This window comes from Aotus nancymaae, unplaced genomic scaffold (assembly GCF_030222135.1).
Source record: "Aotus nancymaae isolate 86718 unplaced genomic scaffold, 86718_ANA_hifiasm-v0.15.2.pri h1tg000059l, whole genome shotgun sequence".
In the NCBI taxonomy this organism is placed as follows: Eukaryota; Metazoa; Chordata; class Mammalia; order Primates; family Aotidae; genus Aotus; species Aotus nancymaae.
The window spans coordinates 77,650,737-77,672,156 of NW_026988473.1; the positions used below are offsets into that span (position 1 = coordinate 77,650,737).

The 21,420-nt window shown below is 37.8% G+C and overlaps 2 protein-coding genes across 5 annotated transcripts in view; both read right to left on the reverse strand.

Annotated features, from left to right (window-relative positions):
* Positions 1 to 21,420, reverse strand: part of MRE11 (MRE11 homolog, double strand break repair nuclease) — a 112,419-nt gene that overhangs the window by 19,826 nt on the left and 71,173 nt on the right. For 3 of the 4 annotated variants that reach the window (XM_064365428.1, XM_064365427.1, XM_064365430.1), the window contains one exon: positions 20,229 to 20,304. In XM_064365428.1, coding sequence (XP_064221498.1) covers positions 20,229 to 20,304 — 76 coding nt within the window. Of the gene's footprint in view, positions 1 to 10,748; positions 11,211 to 20,228; positions 20,305 to 21,420 lie in introns of those variants that run through there. The other variant, XM_064365431.1, reaches the window with a different exon arrangement.
* On the reverse strand, positions 8,822 to 10,528 carry LOC105711923 (nuclear transport factor 2-like). Its single transcript, XM_064365433.1, has one exon. The coding sequence runs from the start codon at positions 9,329 to 9,331 to the stop codon at positions 8,948 to 8,950; it is 384 nt and encodes a 127-aa protein (XP_064221503.1). The 5' UTR covers positions 9,332 to 10,528; the 3' UTR covers positions 8,822 to 8,947.

Sequence of the window (21,420 nt, forward strand, 5' to 3'; positions counted from 1 at the left end):
ACCCAAATCCAGCAGAAGAAAGGAAATAACCAAGATCAGAGCAGAACTAAATGAAATTGAAACAAACAAAAAATACAAAAGATAAATGAAACAAAAAGGGGTTCTTTGACAAGATAAATAAAATTGATAGACCATTAGCAAGATTAACCAAGAAAAGAAGAGAGAAAATCCAAACAACCCCACTAAGAAACTAAACAGGAGATATTAAAACTGACACCATTGAAATACAAAAGATCATTCAAGGCTACTATGAACACCTTTACACACATAACCTAGAAAACCTAGAGGAGATGGATAAACTTCGTGGAAAAACATAACCCTCCTAGCCTAAATCAGGAAAAATTGGATGCCCTGAACAGACCAATAACAAGCAGTGAGATTGAAATGGCAATTAAAAAACTATCAACACAAAGTCCAGAACCAGATGGATTCACAGCAGAATTCTATTAGACATTAAAGAATTGGTGCCAATCCTTTTGACACTATTCCACAAGATAGCAAAAGAAGGAACCCTCCCTAATTCATCCTATGAACCCAGCATCATCCTAATACCAAAACCAGGAAAGGACACAACCAAAAAAGAAAACTACAGACCAATATCCTTGATGAACATAGATGCTGAAATCATTAACAAAATACTAGCTATCTGTATTAAATAACGTATCAAAAAGATAATCCACCATGATCAAGTGGGTTTCATACCAGGGATGCAGGGATGGTTTAACATAAGCAAGTCAATAAATGTGATACACCACATAAACAGAATTAAAAACAAAAATCACATGATCATCTCAATAGATGCAGAAATGCAGAAAAACCATTTGACAAAATCCAGCATCTCTTTACAAATAAGACCCTTGGCAAAATTGGCATACAAGGGATATACCTTAATGTAATAAAGGCCATCTATGACAAACCCACAGCCAACATAATACTGAATGGGGAAAAGCTGAAAGCATTCCCTCTGAGAACTGGAACAAGACAAGGACGCCCCCTCTCACGACTCCTCTTCAACACAGTACTGTAAGTCCTAACCAGAGCAATCAGACAAGAGAAGGAACTAAAGGGCCTCCAAATTGGTAAAGAGGAAGTCAGTAACGTGGCATGTTCTGGAAAAAAAAAAAAGAGGAAGTCAAACTGTCCCTGTTTGCTAAGGATATGATCAATTACCTTGGAAATATCTAATTTAAAATGATATCAATATCCATCTTGTATATGCAATAGAACCTACCTTCTGTGAAAGGAACAATTTTTCTGGTTCTGTTGCTGGATAACCACTTAAAATGAGAATTTCTTCCTTTTGCCTCTCTTAGGCAAAAGGAAGATACAGTTCTTCTAATGGGTAGAGCCATACAATTAATGTTTCAAGGAGATTTTCTATAATTCTATAGGTTGAGTCACAGTTCTTAACATCAGCTCTCATTCTATGCTCTTAATTGCTATTGGGCTATTATTTTCTACTTCTTTTTCATTTCTTCTGTGTGCTTTCTTTTGAATCAGATCCTCAGAATGAGAAAGAGGATAATTAGCCATAATACTTAAGCTATTTGATTAATACTACATCTTACAGAAGGAGAATGATTAAAGTGGTTTTTTTTCTAAAATAGCATTACCAAGTAAAAATTTTGTTAAGGATATTTCTAGAAAGCATCACAGGATCAGCAACTCATTTTCACAGGATGTAAGCAATAGCTATCATTGATCTTAGGCTCTTTTGAAAATGCTTTAATAGGGTTCTTTTTAATTTTTTTGAATTACCACTTGAGGCTGTTAATTTTGAGCATCAGAAAAATAAGTCTTTTTTATATTAATTTTACACTGACCTATTTTATAAAGTTTGTACTATAATAGAAATAAATTCTAGCAATTACAGTTGAAGATGTAGCTTGCAGCCAATGGAACCATCGAGACTGTGCTAATCACTTCATAAACATCATTGCATCGAATCACAAAACATACAAGATAAGTATTTTAATCTACTGAATGAGGAAGCAGATTTTCTGAGACTGACTTGTATGACTCACAGAGCTAAAAGGACTGGAAGACTGAAGCCCAGGTCTGACTGACCAACAATCTCATCATTAGCTTCTGAGTGAACAACATCATTAAAGCCTAAACCCAAATGGAAGAAACCTTTTACAGTGCAGTTCACGAAATCAAATAAATGACTAGGTGTGGGTTAGGGTGCAGTGAAAGAGGTGCTCTCGTGTTGCTGGTGGGAGTATAAATGGATATATCCTTTCTGCAAAGCCATCTGGTAAAACTGCCATAAGCCTTAAAATATTTTCATCTCCTTTACCTGAAATTCTATTGTTTACTCTATCCTAGCCTAAGGATATTATTTTTTAAATGTGGTCAAAGATTTATGTACAACTGACAGTATATTTGATTTAAAAAGAGCCCTTTTGTTTATTGTATATACCTATGTGCATATATATATGCAGATTAAATAATACAATGTCTGGAATTTGCTTCAAAATAATCTGGCCCCAAGGGAAGAGAAATGGATTGAAGCAAGATGATGGATACATGTAGGTTTATCACACCCTATCTCTGCATAAAAAATATTTTAAAAATTATGTCAAAAGATGATTCCATCAAGCATTATTTATTATAGTGAAAAATACATTATGCTGTGGTATTCCATGACCCAAAACACTATGCAGCCATTAAAAGGGATGCTTTTGAGAAAAATCTAGTAACACAGAAAATGCTCTCAGAATAACACAAGCAGGACACAAACTGATACAATTTCACTTCAATTATGTGAGAAGTTAAAGGCGGCACAGTGAAATGTTAATATCAGGATTATTATGGTATCCTTTTTCTTCATATTCTTTTGCATTTTTCACAAATACCATTTATACTCAAAAAAAACCTAATAGTTTACAGAGGGTAACAGTCCATCTTTACCTGTAACAGGTTCCTTATTATTGTCACTGTCCAGAAATGGATCATTGGTCTGATGAGCCAATGGAACCAATCTGACTAGGGTGGCAATTTTGGATAAAGAGCTGTGTGGACATGAAGTTGTTGGCTTCTTAAGACTCTAATGCCTCTACTGCATAACACAGTCATTTGTGTTTACAAGAGGTATTTCTATTGTCAAGGACTGAGGGTGAAATTAACAGCTCTGCTTCATTTCTGTGAGTGCTTTGGAATTTTTTTTTTTTTTAATAAAGTCTACTTATGTCTTCACATAGTCATGCATTAAGTATTTAGTAAAGCATTTAGGCACCATGCTAGGCTTGGTTTAAAAGACAAAAAGAGTGAGGGGCCTTCCCTTAAGGTAACTCAATTTCATGGGAAAGGCAGTGTGGAGAGTTAGGGCATCGCAAAATAAAAGGTTTTGGAAGAGGATAATTTAGGATGAACCCAGGCTGGGAGTCCACAGCCTGCCAGAAGGCACCTGCTGTTAAGAATTGTTATTAGCAATTAAACTTGTAGGTATAGTATAAATGGCATGGTCTGAGCATTGTGGCTCATGCCAGTAATCCCAGCACTTTGGGAGGCTGGGCGGATCATCTGAGATCCGGACTTCAAGACCAGCCTGGCCAACGCAGTGATTGTCTCTACTAAAAATAGAAAAAAATTAGCTGGGTGTGATGGCTCATGCCTGTGATCCCAGCTACTCGGGAGGCTAAGGCAGGAGAATTACTTGAATCTGGGAAAGACGAAGGTTGCAGTGAGCCAAGATCGCGTCACTGCACTCTAGCCTGGACAACGGAGCAAGATTCTCAAAATTAAAAAAAAATGGCATGATCATTTTCTTCACATGATTTAGAATTTTATCATTCTGCTCTTAATTTCAGCCTTTTATAATATCATGTAATTTCGTTGAATAGGTGGGTCACGATTTTCACCTTCAGATCCTACATGTTTCCTTCACTGTGTACACTTTTTTCCCCTGAGATGTACGATCATATTTCAAACACCACAACCTTCCCTGGTTCCACTGCCTGAAAGCTGCGTCTCCAACTGTAATTGCTAGAATTTGTCTTTATCAGAGCATGAACTTTATGAAACACAAGGCAGTGAGAGTCAGTATGAAAAATACAACTTTTCTTTTTCTGGTGCTCAAAATTCATGGCCTCAAATGGCAATTAAAAAAATCTTATTAGAAGCATTTTTAGAAAGCACGTAAGATCAAGGATAGCTATTGCTTGCCTCCTGTGAAAATGAGTTGCTGATCTGGTGATGTTTTCTAGAAATATCCTTAAAGACATTTTTACATGATACTGTTGTTAAAACAAAAACAACCTATTTGAATCATCATTTCCCCCTCTGTAAGATGCAACATTAATCAATGGCTTCGGTTAAAAAATAATTATTTTCTTTCATGTTCTGAGGATCTGATCTGAAACAAAGCACACAGCAGAAACAAAATAGAAAAAAATAGCCCAACAGCAATTAAGAGCATAAACATCAATTCCCAGCTGGACTGTTAAGAGCTGAATTGGAAAAAGCAAAACATAAAGTTCTGGAAGGTAACACAGAAGAAGCTACATGACCTTAGGGTAAGAAACGCTTTTCTTGAACACAATATAAAAATGTTAAGCCTGAATCAATGTAAGTTGGACTTCATAAAGTCCAATTGTGCAATTATAAAAAAAGCTATGTTCCTTAAAAGAACCTCTGTTCAATTAGACACCATTTATACAACAAAAACCAAATTCCAGATGCAAGACCAGATAAATTTGACTAAATTCAAAACAAACTGTTGTATTGCAAAAAAAAAAAAAAAACCACCATAAGCAAAATAAAAATACAAACAAGAAGTTGGAAAAAATTTTTGCAATATATTATAGACAAAGGGTTAATATCTAATATTTAAAAATATTTTTTATATTGAGTGAAGAAAAAGGGGACCAGACATCCTAGAAAAATGAATAAGATACATGAACAAGCAATTCACCAAAAATGGATGTAAAAATGGTCCTTAAACATATTTTTACAAATTCAACTTAATTCATAATAAGAGAAATGCAAATTAAAATTACACTAAGATGCCATTTCTAGTCCATCAGTTTGGCAAACAATCAAAAATTTGATGACATACATTCTTCTGATGGTGAGGCTATAGAGAAATAGGTAGGCCACACATTGCTGGTGGGAATACAAGCTTTATGAAAAGGAACTTGGCAGCACTTAACAAAACTACACGTGCATTTACTGGTTTACCGAATAATCACACTTCCAGGAATTTACTCTGAAGATAACACTTCCAAAAATTTTAAAATACTGGTAATAGTACTGCAGTATTAAAAATACTAGCATTAGTATTGCAGTATTATTTGTAATTGTAAATATCAGAACCACCAAAAGGCACAAGTATAGGAGGATAGAATACACTATGGCATTTAAACTCCATGGAGTACCATGAGGCTCTAAAAAAGTAAAGATCTCCATAAAATAATATGGAGCAGTTTGTACGACATAATGTTCAGACAGAAAGAATAAATATAGCAGAAAATCCTTTTTTTTTTTTTTTTTTTTTTTGAGACAGAGTCTTGCTCTTTCACCAGGCTGGAGTGCAGTGGCGCGATCTCGGCTCATTGCAACTTCATCTTCCAGATTCAAGTGATTATCCTGCCGCATGCCTCCTGAGTAACTGGGACTACAGGTGCACGCCACCATGCCTGGTTAATTTTTTGTATTTTAGTACAGACGGGGTTTCACCATGGCCAGGATGGTCTCCATCTCCTGATCTCATGATCTGCCCGCCTTGGCCTCCCAAAGTGCTGGGATTACAGGTGTAAGCCACCACACTCAGCCTATTCTTGCAAATTTCTGTAAAGTTGATACTATTTCAGTTTTTAAAATATGATCTGGACGTAAAACTACTAAAAACCTCAGAAATCAATACTGGAATGAATAACCACTAGAAACTTTCTGGTCTATCTATGATGGGTTTACTTATTTACCTCATTGTTTATGTTAAAATACTTCAATGGGTGTAAAGTAGATGGCTTCATTTACAGACTATCCAAGAACCAATGGAAATGCAGTTGTGCCTCCCATCCTATTAAGCAATGGCCTTTTGCCTCTAGCAAAATGTACTCAAAGTCAGATATACCATGCAGTCAGTTCAAATGCACTAACAGGTGGACTGCACTTATATTTATAAGCTTATATGCAGAAATTTTTGATTTTTACATAAAATGTAAACACGAAACAGCTGGTATTGATACTAAATAGGCACTGTGATCAAGGGTACTTATGCACTAGTTTTGGGTATCTGTACATGAACCAACTTGACTACACAGTGGCTCAGAGGCAGAACAGTTTGTATTGGCCAACCAGCCTAATACCATTGAACCTCTTTTGTTAATCAACCATAATGTGCAATAACCAGCAAGCACCCTTTAAAAATCACTTTGCCACTTTTAATGTCAAGGCACCACAGATTAAATATCCTTTGATTTGACTCAAACTGAACAGTAACATTTAAAACACACACTGGAAAGCCGTGTGTGTTACCTCTCGAAATAGACAAAGATGGTTTAATTAAGAGGTTGATGAACCATATGTAGAAAAATCAGAATGTCAAGGTAAGTACCAAGGAGAACATATGTATCTGTACAATGTGGGGTTCTAATTCAACAATTTTCCTTAGTAGTTGTGCCAGCAGTAATTGGAGAAACATGTTCCTGATTGTTGATAGGTTGTATCTGGGGAGAGGATGGCAGGTGAGCATACACGTTTTGATAGGTACTCAGTGTCTGAATCTGAAGAATAAAAATGCATTGCTTTTACAACTTAAAAAGTGCTAAAATCAGATCCAGTTATCCGATACAGCAGACACACAAATGTATATGGCAATAGCAAGTTATGTAAGCTTGCTCTTTAGCTCAAACTAAAATTCTGGTATTTTCTGACCAAACTAAGTTCCAAAGTACTAAAAGAAAATGAGACAAGCAAGTGATGAAATGTGGATCCTTTTCATTCAATATGGAAACTCACTGGACTGAAAAACCCAAATCTTTATTATACCAAACTTCTATGGTAATCTTAATGATAGTTAGCTTTTAAAAAACACAAAATACAAAATACTATGAATTAAATGTATGACAGATGCAAAAAGGACATCAGATTACTTTGGGGGAAAGTTGCTGTTAAAATCTGTGTTTCCAAAGAAAATATTTTACATTGAGATACTTTTTTTTTTTTTTTGAGACTGAGTTTCGCTCTTATTGCCCAGGTTGGAGGGCAGTGGCGCTATCTCAGCTCACCGCAACCTCTGCCTCCTGGGTTCAAGTGATTCTCCTGCCTCAGCCTCCCAAGGACCTAGGATTACAGGTGCATGCCACCATGCCTGACAAATTTTTTGTATTTTCAGTAGAGACGAGGTTTTACCATGTTCTCCAGGCTGGTCTCGAACTCCTGACCTCAGGTGATCCACCTGTCTCAGCCTCCCAAAGTGCTGGGATTACAGGTGTGAGCCACCGCACCCAGCCCATTGAGATTTTTTTTAACTCTTTTTTTTTTCTAAGAATGTATTTTTCTCTTTATGAAAACATAAAATGTTCCTTTTCTTTATAAACCTTTATATGCAAAATTTATCTAGCTGGTAAATTCCGTAACAGGCTGAACCAAATGAAATATGTTAAGTAAAGGAGTTTACATGACTAGAAGGTATTACTGCATGGGTTTAGTATTAATGCGTAGGTTCTAAATTTATCACAACTGTACTAACTTCCGAATTTTAGATTTGCAGTTGCATCCTCCTAACTGCATCTAATGGCAGAAGCACCACCTTGTGGCAAAAGTAGGAGCTTTTAAATTATAGAAGTCAGGGCTGGTAACCCAGAAAGGAGAAAACAATTGAATGGGCTTGCAGGACACTGCTGTTTTATTTCCTGACCTGTATTAGGATTCCATCAATGCTCACTTTATAATTATTTGTTAAACCATATTTTTCTGTATTTATTGCATTTCCTACGATTAAAAGTTTAGGGAAAAAAGTCTTATTGTACCTGAACTAAAGGTCACACTCCTAAATGCTTGAATTTTCTAAGTACCAGTTATATTTTCTAGAATTTCCTATAACTTTGAGTAATTTTTAATCTTGTAAACGCACTGCTGTGTTTTTATGATAGGAAACAAAACACCAGAAAGATATTTATTCTTTGGTAAGCGACAGAAGAATTCCCTACAGATGTTTTCCTCTGAATGTATTCATCCCTGCGAGTCTCCCACAGCCTCCAAGAGCAAATGCAGGTGCTTTCAAATCATCTAAAAGACCTCTACACTCCTATACCAGCGGGTCTGAAGACTGTTAGAAACAAAAAACAAAACCAACAGACTTTGCAGCATCGATATAAAATATTAGGGATTTGTAGCACATTTCACTATGTAACAATATTCAATCAAAAAAAGGTTTCCCTGTCACATTTTATTTGTCCTATTTTCAGGGCTTGATACATACTATTCACAAAGTGATCTGAACTGGCTGGAGAGATTTTCACCCTCTGTAACTGCTGTGGCATCACTTTCCTTAGTGGTGAACTAAATTGCATTTAGTACCTCTTTCCCTTTTTCTTTTTTTTTAAACTGCTAAGAAAATTTTTGTGGTATTATTGCATCATGAGGCATTGAAACATCTGAACAAATCAACGTCTGGGTGGGAAGGCAGCTGCTTTCTCCTTCATGTCTTTGGGTTACTAGAGCAACTTGTCAGTAGATTTTTTAAAAAAAAGGACAACCTTTTGCATGACCTAAGTCTTTCCGAGGCATGCGCTGGTACAACACAAACTTCTCTAGTCAGATGCAACTAGTCTAGCGTCCAAACCTCATGCACAACACCTTGGTGGCGGCAGCGCACTGCGCCCACTCCCGCCGCGGCCCTGCTCATTTGTGCGTGGTATTTGGAGCATCTGGAGGAGTGGGAATAGTATTGGGAGGAGGAGGGAGGAGGAAACAGCGTGAGTGCCTGGCTGAGAGAAGGTCAGCCGAAGCTGTGCAGGGCGAGCCTGAACATGTCGTTGGTGCAAACCCAAGCATCGTTGATGTTCTTTAATAGGAACATCTGGTGGAACCCCACGATGGGGTCTTCATCCACCTTAAGCTGGCCCACAACCGTGCTGATGATGCAGCTATCCGGCGTGGGCTGATGGTCCTGCGCTGTGATGCTGTGCTGGATTTTCTGGAATGGAAGGCTACACAACTTCTCCACAATGGCAGCTTTCCCCTGGAACTGTTGTCCTTCCCACGTAAGGCATGACGCGTCCACGTAAATTGCGCCTAGTTGGGTTCTATCATTATCAAATAACTGGTAATAATGTTGAATGAAGCTGGATCCAATCTGCTCCCAAATTGGCTTGTCTCCCATTCTGGAGCGTCACCCGGCCTCACAGAGACCCGAGGGGCTGGCACGATGGCGGCAGCGGCGGCCTAGTACCTCTTTTCATAGACAAGAGCAATTTTTTTTAAGGGGAAAAAGCTTTATTCCTTGTTTCCTAGGAACTTATCAGGATACTTTAGTGACCAACCCCTCACTATTACTCTCATCCAGACCCATCTAACTGATGCATAAGAAGAGCCACTAGCTGATGTGGTGCACAGCTCACTCCGAGCCAGTGTGCCCTGTGCAGGGGTAGGAGGCACAGCATCACCCAGACACTGCCTCCCTAGTAGCTTCCATTCCATCGTGGACAGCACTGCTCAATCCTGACTTAAACTCTGCTTTGTTCAGATACTAGAAATATTAGATTTCAAGTGCGATAAAGATGTGGGCAGATCTGCCTGAGACTATTTCACAGGACAATGCCTTCCACTGAGTGAACGTTACTTGCTCAAATAACCCTTATGCTCAAGTTAGGTACAGAAATACTTTTAAGAAAGCCATTAGACTGTTACATTGCAATTTTTGACTTAGGCCTCTTCAAAGGTGCTATAACATGAGGCAGCCCTAACCAAATGTCTGTCTCTTATAATTTGACACATTCCAGGTATGACTATCCTAATGGTCATTGAGTATCCCTGAATCAAGTATTTGTTTCTACCTATGAATAAACGTCAGGCTGTTGTACTCCCAACACGTATAACTTCCTTGAAGAGGTTTTCAGTGAAGCTGTCACGTGAGATTAAAAGAAGGAATAATCTCAGGGACCTTTTTACAGAGTATTAAAGAAAAGAATGGGATTATTTAACTTAAATCTGAAGATGTCTAATTCTTATTTCTCACTGAAAACAAGTAAAAAAAGAAAAACTTAACATGAGTTACTAATATTTCCAGAAGTGCCCATTCAGAAACGTTTCACGGGAACCAGAGTTAAGATAAAACATTGTTAATGAGCAATCCTGGCACTGATATTCTACATTAGATATATTTCAACACTTTACTGTAAGATTCAACTGACCACTCTACCTAAAAAAACTCTTTCATCTTTTCAAGAAGATGTATTTTAAAGCAATTTTTAACTTTTTCTCCTAGAAATAGGCACACACATATGTATGAAACAGAAGAAAAAGAAAGGGAGAAAAGGAGAGACGGGGAAGTGGGCAGAGGAGGAGCGAGAGAACACCATTAAGGATACAGAATAATAAAGGAAATCACTACCACTCAATGAGAACATAATCTTTTGAAATATTTGCTATAAATGGAATAAACTAAGTAATTCTGATAGGTTATTTTACTCTTTTTAATAAAAACATGTCTACTCAAACTATTAGGTACTTCTAATCATTTAGACTTACAAGAAGCATTCGAAAGAAACATACATAGTAACAAACAGTGAATTCAGGCACAGGTTCACATAGATTGCTTTACTTTCAGGAAATCCAGAACCGCTAAGAAATTACTAAAATTATCAAGAAGTTAGTTAAATTTTATAAGCTCTTTCCCTCAACTTTGGCTAAATGTAACCATATTAAAATACTGATATAGTTTTTGATCATGAAGCAGAAATGTAAAATGGTAGATTTATTTTAATCTTTACTCAAGAATGGTATTGAAACAAAGCTCTTATTATAACAACTAGGTTAAAAAAAAGGGTGAGTCAATGCTACTGTATATGTCCTTGAGCTAGAAATTTCTCATTTAGGAAGTCATGCTCAGGAAACAATATTTAAAATCTTAAACTGTAAACTCTTAGCTTGCAATGCTTTGATTTTTCCTGTATCTCACATATTTTTCAGTGCCATTAAATATATTATCTTCTTTTTCTTCTTAAAGAACTAGTGTTCATGAAAGGATCGTCATCGTCCTCCTGAAATGAGATACACATGCTGTATCAGCGATCGTTTCACGCTTCACTGAAACAAGACAGAGGTTCTTATGGGCAAAACAGCACCAGTGAGAGTCATTCCACATGGGATAGACTTTATTTCTCTATTTCCTTTATAACTGTGAAATATATAAGTCCAATTAAATTCTTAGTGAGCATTAAAATAAAAATTTATCCTGCTGTGTGTGTGTGCACGTATCTACAATATAAACCACACACATTTCCCTCACTAACCTTAATAAAGAGAAACGAAGTACAGGTAAGCCAAAAAATAAACTTCCTCAAGTCATTTTATATTTGGTTTTTGATAGGTTTTCTCATTTACACTTTATTACTGTTGTTTATCTACTCTTCTGGAAATTCACAGCCAAAAAATAATGACGCCACATGGAGATCTCACTCAGAAACAGCTGTAATTTTAATTTCCCATTACCCATTTAATGCTAGAAATAGCTAGCTACTCTCACACTCATGCGAAAAACAACCTAGCAAAACAAGGTTTCAAATAGTTTTTTGGATTAAAAAAATATATATATATAGTATTTCAAGAGTTCCCGTGCTACCGGGCTATAGATTATATGCATGGTAAGAATAAATAGAAATATCAGATATTAACTAATAATTGCAAAGAATGGAAACAACCTCAGATGAGCCCAATTATATAATTTTATCAGGATAACATAAAACTGATTCTTAGTATTCTCTAAGTATTCAGAAAACAAAGCAAATTTGTTTGTAAATTTTTTGTTTGTGTTTAAGACATTAAAAAAAGAAATCACTTGATGCTAAGCTTTGTTGGTGGTGTTAGCACTTCCAAAGGTTAGCTAAATTAACCGTCTCTGGTGAGAAATGGATGCCTTAAGAAATACAAATTCATTATCATTTATTGATTCATTTTCTGCTACTATCAAAGGCAAAACTTAAATACACCAGAGACAAATCCAAATGAAGTGTAACAGATAATTTTCTAATAGTTTGTCTTTGCAGTTAACATGACCAGTATACAAATTTTTAACTGTAACATATAACCGCATGTATATCTAGATGTTTTGGAATAAACAAATGAATCAATAACGGCTCATTCCTTCCTGGAAGCAACCTATTAGTACTTAACAGGTAGAATAGACTGATCTCTTGCCGCCATTTTTCTTGGCAGCCTGAGTTGAGTCTTCTCAAGCTGTTTTAAACCACAGCTGAAATACAGCAAACATGGCAGCAGCGGCCAAAGCTAAAAATAAAAGGTGTAAGTCACAGGTTACAGTGTAGATAAACCTTCAGGAACTTACGCTATGTGAAATAAGCCCGTCACAACAAGGCAAATACTATATGATTCTACTTATATGAAGTACCCAGAGTAGCTGAATTCATAGAAGGAGAAAGTGGAATGACCGTTACCAGGAGATGAAGAAGGAGAAATGGAGACTTGTTATTTCAGGGATACAGATTTTCAGTTTTGCAAAATGAGACAGTGCTGAAGATCTGTTTAATATGGATATATTTAGCACTGCTGAACTGTACACTTAATAATGGTTAATTTTATGTTTTTGCTACAATTAACAATTTTTAAAATTAAAAGAAATAAATGAAAGGGGTGAGAGGCCTAAGAGAAACACCTTCAACCAATTCAACAAAAACTAGCAAAGTCCCTTAAAATGGCCGCCATGAAGGAAAGGGGAAGGGCAGTATCCTTCAGTCATGTAGTTTTCTTTAAACTTAACTGAAACAACAAATTAATAAAGGCAAGAGGCAAGTCTTGACTTAAACCTCTTCCTCTTCCTTCTCTTTATTCATGCTGCAGGAGATTTCATGGTTGCAAACAACCATCTGGAATTGGAGTTTTTTCCAGAAATCCTCCCAGAGAACATTTCAGACAATGCTTGAATACCTACATATCATGAAATCACCACCACGTGCCACCATCTACATGACACAGGTAGAGCTCATAGTGAGCACTAAGTATTCATTAAAGTAATATTAAAAGCTTTTGGGATATCATCATCATTTCTCCAAGTATAAGTAAATGTTAGCAGCTAAACAAAAGTTTGATTTCACTGTTATCTGGGCAAAAAAGAGCTGAGTGAACATCGTATTTTAAAAATCTACAGGACTTTTATATCTGAGGTAAATACATTCATGGGCACTCAACATATGTTACTTATTAACTCTTAACATTAACTATACTTCAAAGGAAGGTTATCAATAAAACTATTTTTTAAAATAACTTTTAGTGGAAGGACAAGATGGCCAACTAGACACTGATAAGGACCAAAACATCAAGGGAGCCACAACATTTTGAGCAGATCTTTGGAAAAAAGCACGAAGAGTTGACAAAGGTGATGCAAACCAGAAGCTGAAGAGGGAGGAAGCTGGGAACCTTGCAGGGTTTGCCCAATGCCAGGGCTGGTTCCTGGTCTTGAAAGGCTCCTAGGAAGGGGTGAGTGAAGGGACCGTGAGGCAGCCCATTCTCACTATGGACCTCCAAGATCCTAGCTATAAGAGATCTCATTTCCCCCGGAGACATTTCAACTGGCAGGGGGATCTGCCCAGATAGCAGGCAGAGACAGAGATCCAGAACGCACGGAGCCCAGGAGTTTTCACACGCAGGGCAGCTGCAGCAGAAGGTGGCCACAGGCGCCCATCCCCCAAGACTTCTTATTTCCCTCGGGGCAGGACTAGCCCTACCTGACTGCTAGGGCAGGACAGAGTGGGGCCAGCTTCCCTGTGGGACAAAGGAACATCAGTTCTGCAGGCCCTCCTCCCCTACAACCCCTTCCAGGGCCTCTGCCAAGCTGCCCTGCAGGAATGTGTGCACAGTGCAGCCTTTGCTGCCCAGCCTGGGTGTTTTGCTGGTGGCTCCACCTGAGTACCTTCCTGGCAGCCTGGGAGCATTTCAGATTCCCCAGCATAGCCGGTACCTGACTCTGAGGGTTCAGATGATGGAGCCATAGGCTGGTCCCAGTGCCACAGGGCTATAGCACACAGCTTGGGGCTGCCAAGCTAACAGCTGTGGCTGGCACTCAAGTCGGGGAGAAATCTTTCAGAATACTGAGAGGAGTGAGACATGTGGGTTCGTGGGCTGGTGCAGGAATGGGATGTGCTTTCCTCCACAGTGCTGGTCTGGGAAGGGTGTGGCCTGTCTGCCAGCCGTGGCCTCTGACTGAGGGAGTCCCGCAACCCAAGACACCTAACAAGGGAAATGCAGTTGAGGTGCCAGTGATAAGAGGAGCCTCACCCATGGCCCAGGAGTGGACCTGGTAAAGTGGTCATCTCTCTCCCTGCTCCCACCATAGAGCACAGCTGCGAACACACAGAAATACAAAAGAACTATGCAGCTGAGTAAGAGCCTATCTGCTCAACATTAATGTTAAATGCTAGCTACTGGATCACAGCCAAAATTATAACACCAAAAAAACTCTGCCAGTATACATCTCTGTGACACGCAGGGCAAGAATCTAGCCACAATAAAGATCTATATAGAGCCGTGGCCCTCTGAAAGCACCCAGAGACAAGGCCAACTGACTATACTCAACTTACACTGCAGTAGTCACATGAGAAAGAATCTACATGAGATATGTAGAAAGAATCAGTGCAAGAATTCTGGCAATTCAAAAAGCCAGAACGTCCCCTTACCTCCAAATGAGCCACTAGCTTCCTAACAATAGTCCTTAACCAGACTGAAATTACTGAAATGACAGATGTAGAATTCAGAATCTGGATGGCAAGGAAGCTCATCAAGATTCAGGAGAAAGCTAAAACCCAATCCATTGAATCCAGTAAAACAATCCAAGCGCTGAAAGATAAAATGGCCATTTTAAGAATAAACCATACTGAACTTTCGGAATTGAAAAATTCACTACAAGAATTTCATAGTACAACTGAAAGTATTAACAGCAGAACAGACCAAGCTGAGGAAAGAATCTGAGAACTCAAAAACCAGTTCTTCAAATCAACTTGGTCAGACAAAAATAAAGAAAAAGGAATGAAGAAGAATGAAAAAACCTCTGAGAAATATGAGACTATGTAAAGAGGCAAAACCTATGATTCATTGATATTTTTAAGAGAGGAGAGAGAATAAGCAATATGGAAAACATATTTGAGGATTTAGTCCAGAAAATTTCTCCCATCTTGTTAGAAAGGTTGACATGTAAATTAAGAAACACAGAGAATTCTTGCGAGACATTATATAAGATGACCATCCCCAAGGCACACAGTCAACAGGAAAAAAAAGATCTTAAAAGCAGCTAGACAGAAGGGTCAGTTCACTTACAAAGGGAACCTCATCAGACTACCAGTGGACATCTCAGCAGAAACCTTACAAGCTAGAAGAGACCGGGGACCTATTTTCAGCAACCTTAAAGAAAAAAGAACTTCAACCAAGAATTTCATATCCCACCAAACTAAGCTTCATAAGAAAAGGAGAAATAAAATCCTCCACAGGCAAGCAAATGCTGAGCAACTCATTACAACTAGATCAGTCTTAGAAGAGGTCCTTATAAGGTGCTAAATATGTAAACAAAAACATATTTAAGCACATAGCTTAGAGACACTATAAAGCAACTACATAATCAAGTCTACAAAACACCCAGCTAACAATACGATGATAGGACTGAAATCTCATATCAATACTAACCCTGAATATAAATTGTCTAAATGCCCCCACTTAAAAGGAATACAGTGGCAAGCTGGATAAAAGGACAAGACCTGACTGCTGTTGTCAAGAGGTCCATTTCACATGTAATGACACACACAGGCTCAAAGTAAAGGGATGCAGAAATATTTAACATGCAAATGAAAAACAAAAAAGACCAGAAGTCGCAATTCTTTTATCAGATATAACAGACTTTAAACCAAGCAACAGTAAAAGAGAACAAAGAAGAGCATTACATAATGATAAAGGATTTGATTCAACGAGAAGATCTAACTATCCCAAATATATACACGCCCAGATCCATAAATCAAGTTCTTCTTAACCTACAAAAAGACTGAGACAGCAATAGAATAATAGTGGGAGGCTTCATCACCCCACTGACAGTGTTAGAAAGATCATCCAGGCGGAAAAAATTCAGGACTTAAACCTGATCAAGTTGACCTAATTGACATCTACAAAATACTTCATCCAATAACTACAGGATATAAATTCTTTCCATCTGAAAACAGAACATATTCTAAGATTGACCACATGTTCAGTCATAAAGTAAATCTCAATAAATTCAAAATAATCAAAATCATACCAAATATACTCTTGGACTACAGTGCAATAACAAGAGATATCAATATTAAGAAGATCTCTTAAAACTACACAAATACATGGAAATTAAACAATTTACTCCTGGATAACTCCTGGGTCAATAATACAATTAAGGTAGAATCAAAAAATTCTTCGAAATTAGTGAAAATTCATTCATTCATTCATTAAATTAATTTCATCAATGAAAATGAAAATAGAATCACAACTTACAAAATCTTAGGGATACAGCTAAAACTGTTGAAAGGAAAGCTTGTAGAACTAAACACCTTCATTAAAAGGATCTCGGCCGGGCGCGGTGGCTCAAGCCTGTAATCCCAGCACTTTGGGAGGCCGAGGCGGGTGGATCACGAGGTCAAGAGATCGAGACCATCCTGGTCAACATGGTGAAACCCCGTCTCTACTAATACAAAAAATTAGCTGGGCACGGTGGCGCGTGCCTGTAATCCCAGCTACTCAGGAGGCTGAGGCAGGAGAATTGCCTGAACCCAGGAGGCGGAGGTTGCGGTGAGCCGAGATCGCGCCATTGCACTCCAGCCTGGGTATCAAGAGCGAAACTCCGTCTCAAAAAAAAAAAAATAAAAAAAAAAAGGATCTCAAATTAACAATTTAACATTGTGCCTAGAGGAACTAGAAATAAAAGAACAAACCAACCCCAAAACTAGCAAAGGAAAAGAAATAACTAAAATGAGAGAAAAACTGAACAAAACTAAGATGCAAAAATCCATACAAAAGATCAATGAAACGAAGAATTGATTCTTTAAAAGAACAAACAAAATTGATAGATGGCTAGCTAAACAAAGGAAAAAAAGAGAAGATCCAAAAAAATACAATCAGAAATGACAGAGATGACATTACAACTGACCCCACAGAAACACAAAATATCTTCAAAGACTACTATGAACAACTATTCACACACATTAGAACATCTAGAGGAAATGGATAAATCCCTCAAAACACACAACCTGCCAAGATTGAACCAGGAAGGAAGTGAAAACCTGAACAGACCAATAATAAATTCTGAAATTAATCGGTAAAACTCATCAGTCCAACCAAAAAGGCCCTGGACTACATGGATTCACAGCCATATTCTACCAGACATACAAAGAGTGGTACCAACCCTACAGAAATTATTCCAAAAAAATCAAGGAGCGAGGCTCCTCCTCCCTCCCTCATTCTACGATGCCAGCAGCAGCCTGATACCAGAATCTGGCAGAGACGACAAAACAAAGAAACGTCAGGCCAATATCCCGGATGAACACAGATGCAAAAATCCTCAAGAAACTAGTAAACCAAACCTAGCAGCACACCAAAAAGTTAATATGCCATGATCAAGGACGCTTTATTCCTGGGATACAAGACTGATTCAACATATGCAAATCCATAAATGTGATTCACCACATAAGCAAATTAAAAACAAAAATAATACGATCACCTGAACAGAATAAAATCCAACACCGCTTCATGATAAAACCCTGAACAGACTAGGCACTGAAGGAACATACCTCAAAATAATAAGAGCTATCTATGAAAATCCACAGCTAACATCATGCTGAACAAGCAAGAGCTAGAACCATTCTCCCTGATGACTGGAAGAAGACAAGAATGCCCACTCTCATCACTCCTGTTCAACATAGTACTGGAATTCCTAGCCAGAGCAATCAGGCAAGAGAAAGAAAGAAAAGGCATCCAAACAGGAAAAGAAGAAGTCAAACTCTCTCTCTTTGCTGACGATATGATTCTATACCTGGAAAACCGTAGAGACTCTGGCAAAAGGCTCCTAGAACTGATAAAGTACTTCAGCAAAGTTTCAGAATTAAAAAAAAAATCGGTGTACAAAAATCAGTAGCATTTTTGTACACCAACAATGTTCAAGCTGAAAGTCAAATCGAGAACACAATACCATTTACAATAGCCACAAAGAAAATTAAATACATAGCTACACAGCTAACCAAGGAGGTGAAAGATCTCTACGAGGATAACTATAAAACACCGCTGAAAGAAATCACAGATAACACAAACAAATGCAAAACCATTCCACGCTTAGGAACTGGAAGCATCAATGTCATTAAAATGGCCATACTGCCAAGGGCTATCTATAGATTCAAAGCCATTCCTATCAAACTTCCAACGTCATTTTTCACAGAATTAGAAAAAAGTATTCTAAAATTCACATGAAACCAAAAAAGAACCTAAATAGACAAAGCAACCCCAAGCAAAAAGAACAAGGAAAGAAGTATAACACTACCCAACTTTGAACTATATTATAAGGTTATGATAACCAAAACCAGTATTGTACTGGTACAAGAACAGACACAGAGACCAATGGGACAGAATGCAGAACTCAGAAATAAAGCTGTGCATCTACAGCCATCTGATCTTTGACGACGCTGACAAAAACAAGCACTGGGAAAAAGACTCCCTATTCAATAAATGGTGCTAGGACAACTGGCTAGCAATGTGCAGAAGAAAACGGATGCTTTCGTTCACCATATACAAAAATTAACTCGAGATGAATTAAAGATTCAATAGTAAGGTCTCAAACTATAATAACCCTAGAAGAAAACCTAGAAAACAGCCTTCTCAACATTGGTCTTGGCAAAGAATTTTTGGCTAAGTCCCCAAAAGCAATGGCAACAAAAACACAAATGAACAACTAGAACCTCATTAAACTAAAGAGCTTCTGCACAGTAAAATAAACTATCAACAGAGTAAACAAAAAAACTGCAGAATGGGAGAAAATATTCACAAAATATACATCCAACAAGGGTCTAATATCTAGAATCTATAAGGAATGGAAACAAATCAATAAGGAAATTCAAATAACTTCATTAGAAAACGGGCAAAGGACACGAACAGGCACATTACCAAGAATAGGACGTGCGGAGTAGCCAACCAACAAGAAGAGTGCTTGTCACCACTCATCAGCAGAGACATGTAAACCAAAACCACAATGACGCCGACTCACACCGGTGAGAATGGCTGTTACTACAAAGTCAAAAAACAACAGATGCTGAGGAAGCTGTACAGAAAAGGGAATGCTTCTACATTGTTGGAATGTAAATTAGTTCAGCCAACATGAGCCATTTGGAAATTTCTCAAAGAACTTAACACAGAGCTACGATTCCATCCAGTAATCCCAATACTGGCTATATAACCAAAGGAAAACAAGTCATTCTGCCAAAAACACACATGCACTCACATGTGCACTGCAGCACTTATTCACAAAAACAAAGACATGGAATCAACCTAAGTGCCCATCAACATGGATCGGATGAAGTCAATGGTGGTACGTATACAACACAGAACACTACACAGCAATAAAAAAAATTGTTAAAAATAAAAAATAACATCAAAATTACGTCCTTTGCAGCTGGAGGCCACTATCCTAAGCAAATTAACATAGGAACAGAGAACCAAATACCACATGTCCTCACTTATAGGTGGGAGCTAAACACTGAGTATACATGGACATAAAGAAGAGAACAGACACTGGGGACTATTAAAGGGGGGAGGCTGAGAGCAGGATGTGGGTTGGAAAACTGCCTGCTGTGTACTATGCTCACTACCTGGGTGACGGGACCTGTACCACACCTTAGCATCATGAAATTCCCATGTTATAAACTTGTACATGTACCCCCTGAACCTAAAAGATGAAATTATCAAATAAAAGAGTTCAGTAACTAGCTAGCAGTCTCTATGTAAATATCATAAAGTTATAAATTAGTTAAAATTTAACAATATTACTTAGTTACCTCACTTGATTCAAAATCAACCCCTTTTGACACTTGGCTCTGGGACATGTTTTTGCTGGATGATGCGCTGGACCACCTGAGGCAAAACAAAAACAAAAACAAACACAATGAACTACATAATTTATCAAGTGTGCCTTTCTAGCTAAGTGTTTCAATCTAGCAGCCACTATGAATATAAATAACACACGATTCCCTTAAAATCTACATTAGAGGCAGTAAAACTTAACTGTAAGGAAAAGGACTCGGGCGGAGCCTTCACTTCTGGTTTTGCCGTTTACTAACTATGTGGCTTTGAGCGAATTACTTAACTTCTACGTGGTTCAATTTCCTCACCTATAAAATGGGGACAGTAAGTTTTATAAAGATTGAATGTGTTACTACGCTTAAACGCTTAGAACAGTGCCTGACACATATTAAGTACTTGTATTATCATAGTTACTATCATGTACTAAAATGTATCTATTACCATCTTCCACTTCTGAAAACTGTGGGAACATTGAAATATTTTCTATTCAAATCTCAGTTAATAAGAAAATCATGATTCCTACTCTTTTTTTGAGACAGAGTCTCACTCTGTTGCTAGGCTGGCGTGTAGTGGCGCAATCTTGGCTCACTGAAATTCTCTTGCCTCAGTCTCCTGAGTAGCTGGGACTACAGGCGCGTGCCACCACGCCCAGCTAATTTTTGTATTTTTAGTAGAGGCAGTTTCACCATGTTGGCCAGGATGGGCTCGATCTCGACCTCATGATCCACCCGCCTCAGCCTCCTAAAGTGTTGGGATTACAAGCATGAGCCATCGGCCACTGTACCCAGCCTATTCCTACTCTTATAAAGCTTAACTTGTAGTAAATTCCTATGTATTTGAAATAATAAGAAATTTAAGTCATTTTAGATTGCGGGCCAGTAAGCAAATCTAGCCCATCGCCAGGTTTTTTTTTTTTTTATTAAATGGCCCATAAGCTAAGAATGGTTTTCACATTTTGAAATGGTTACATTTTAAATGGTTATACTAATATCTACCTATGTAATATCCCTGGTTTTGCCTCCTGACCTGCCAAGTCTAAAATACTCCCTATCTGGCCCATTAAGAAAAAGTCCGCTGATTCCTGTCTTCAATAAAAGCAGTGTTTATAAATTCTTAGTCAACAACTTTAACATGATTTCGGATGTTATAGTGAAATAAATATGTCCA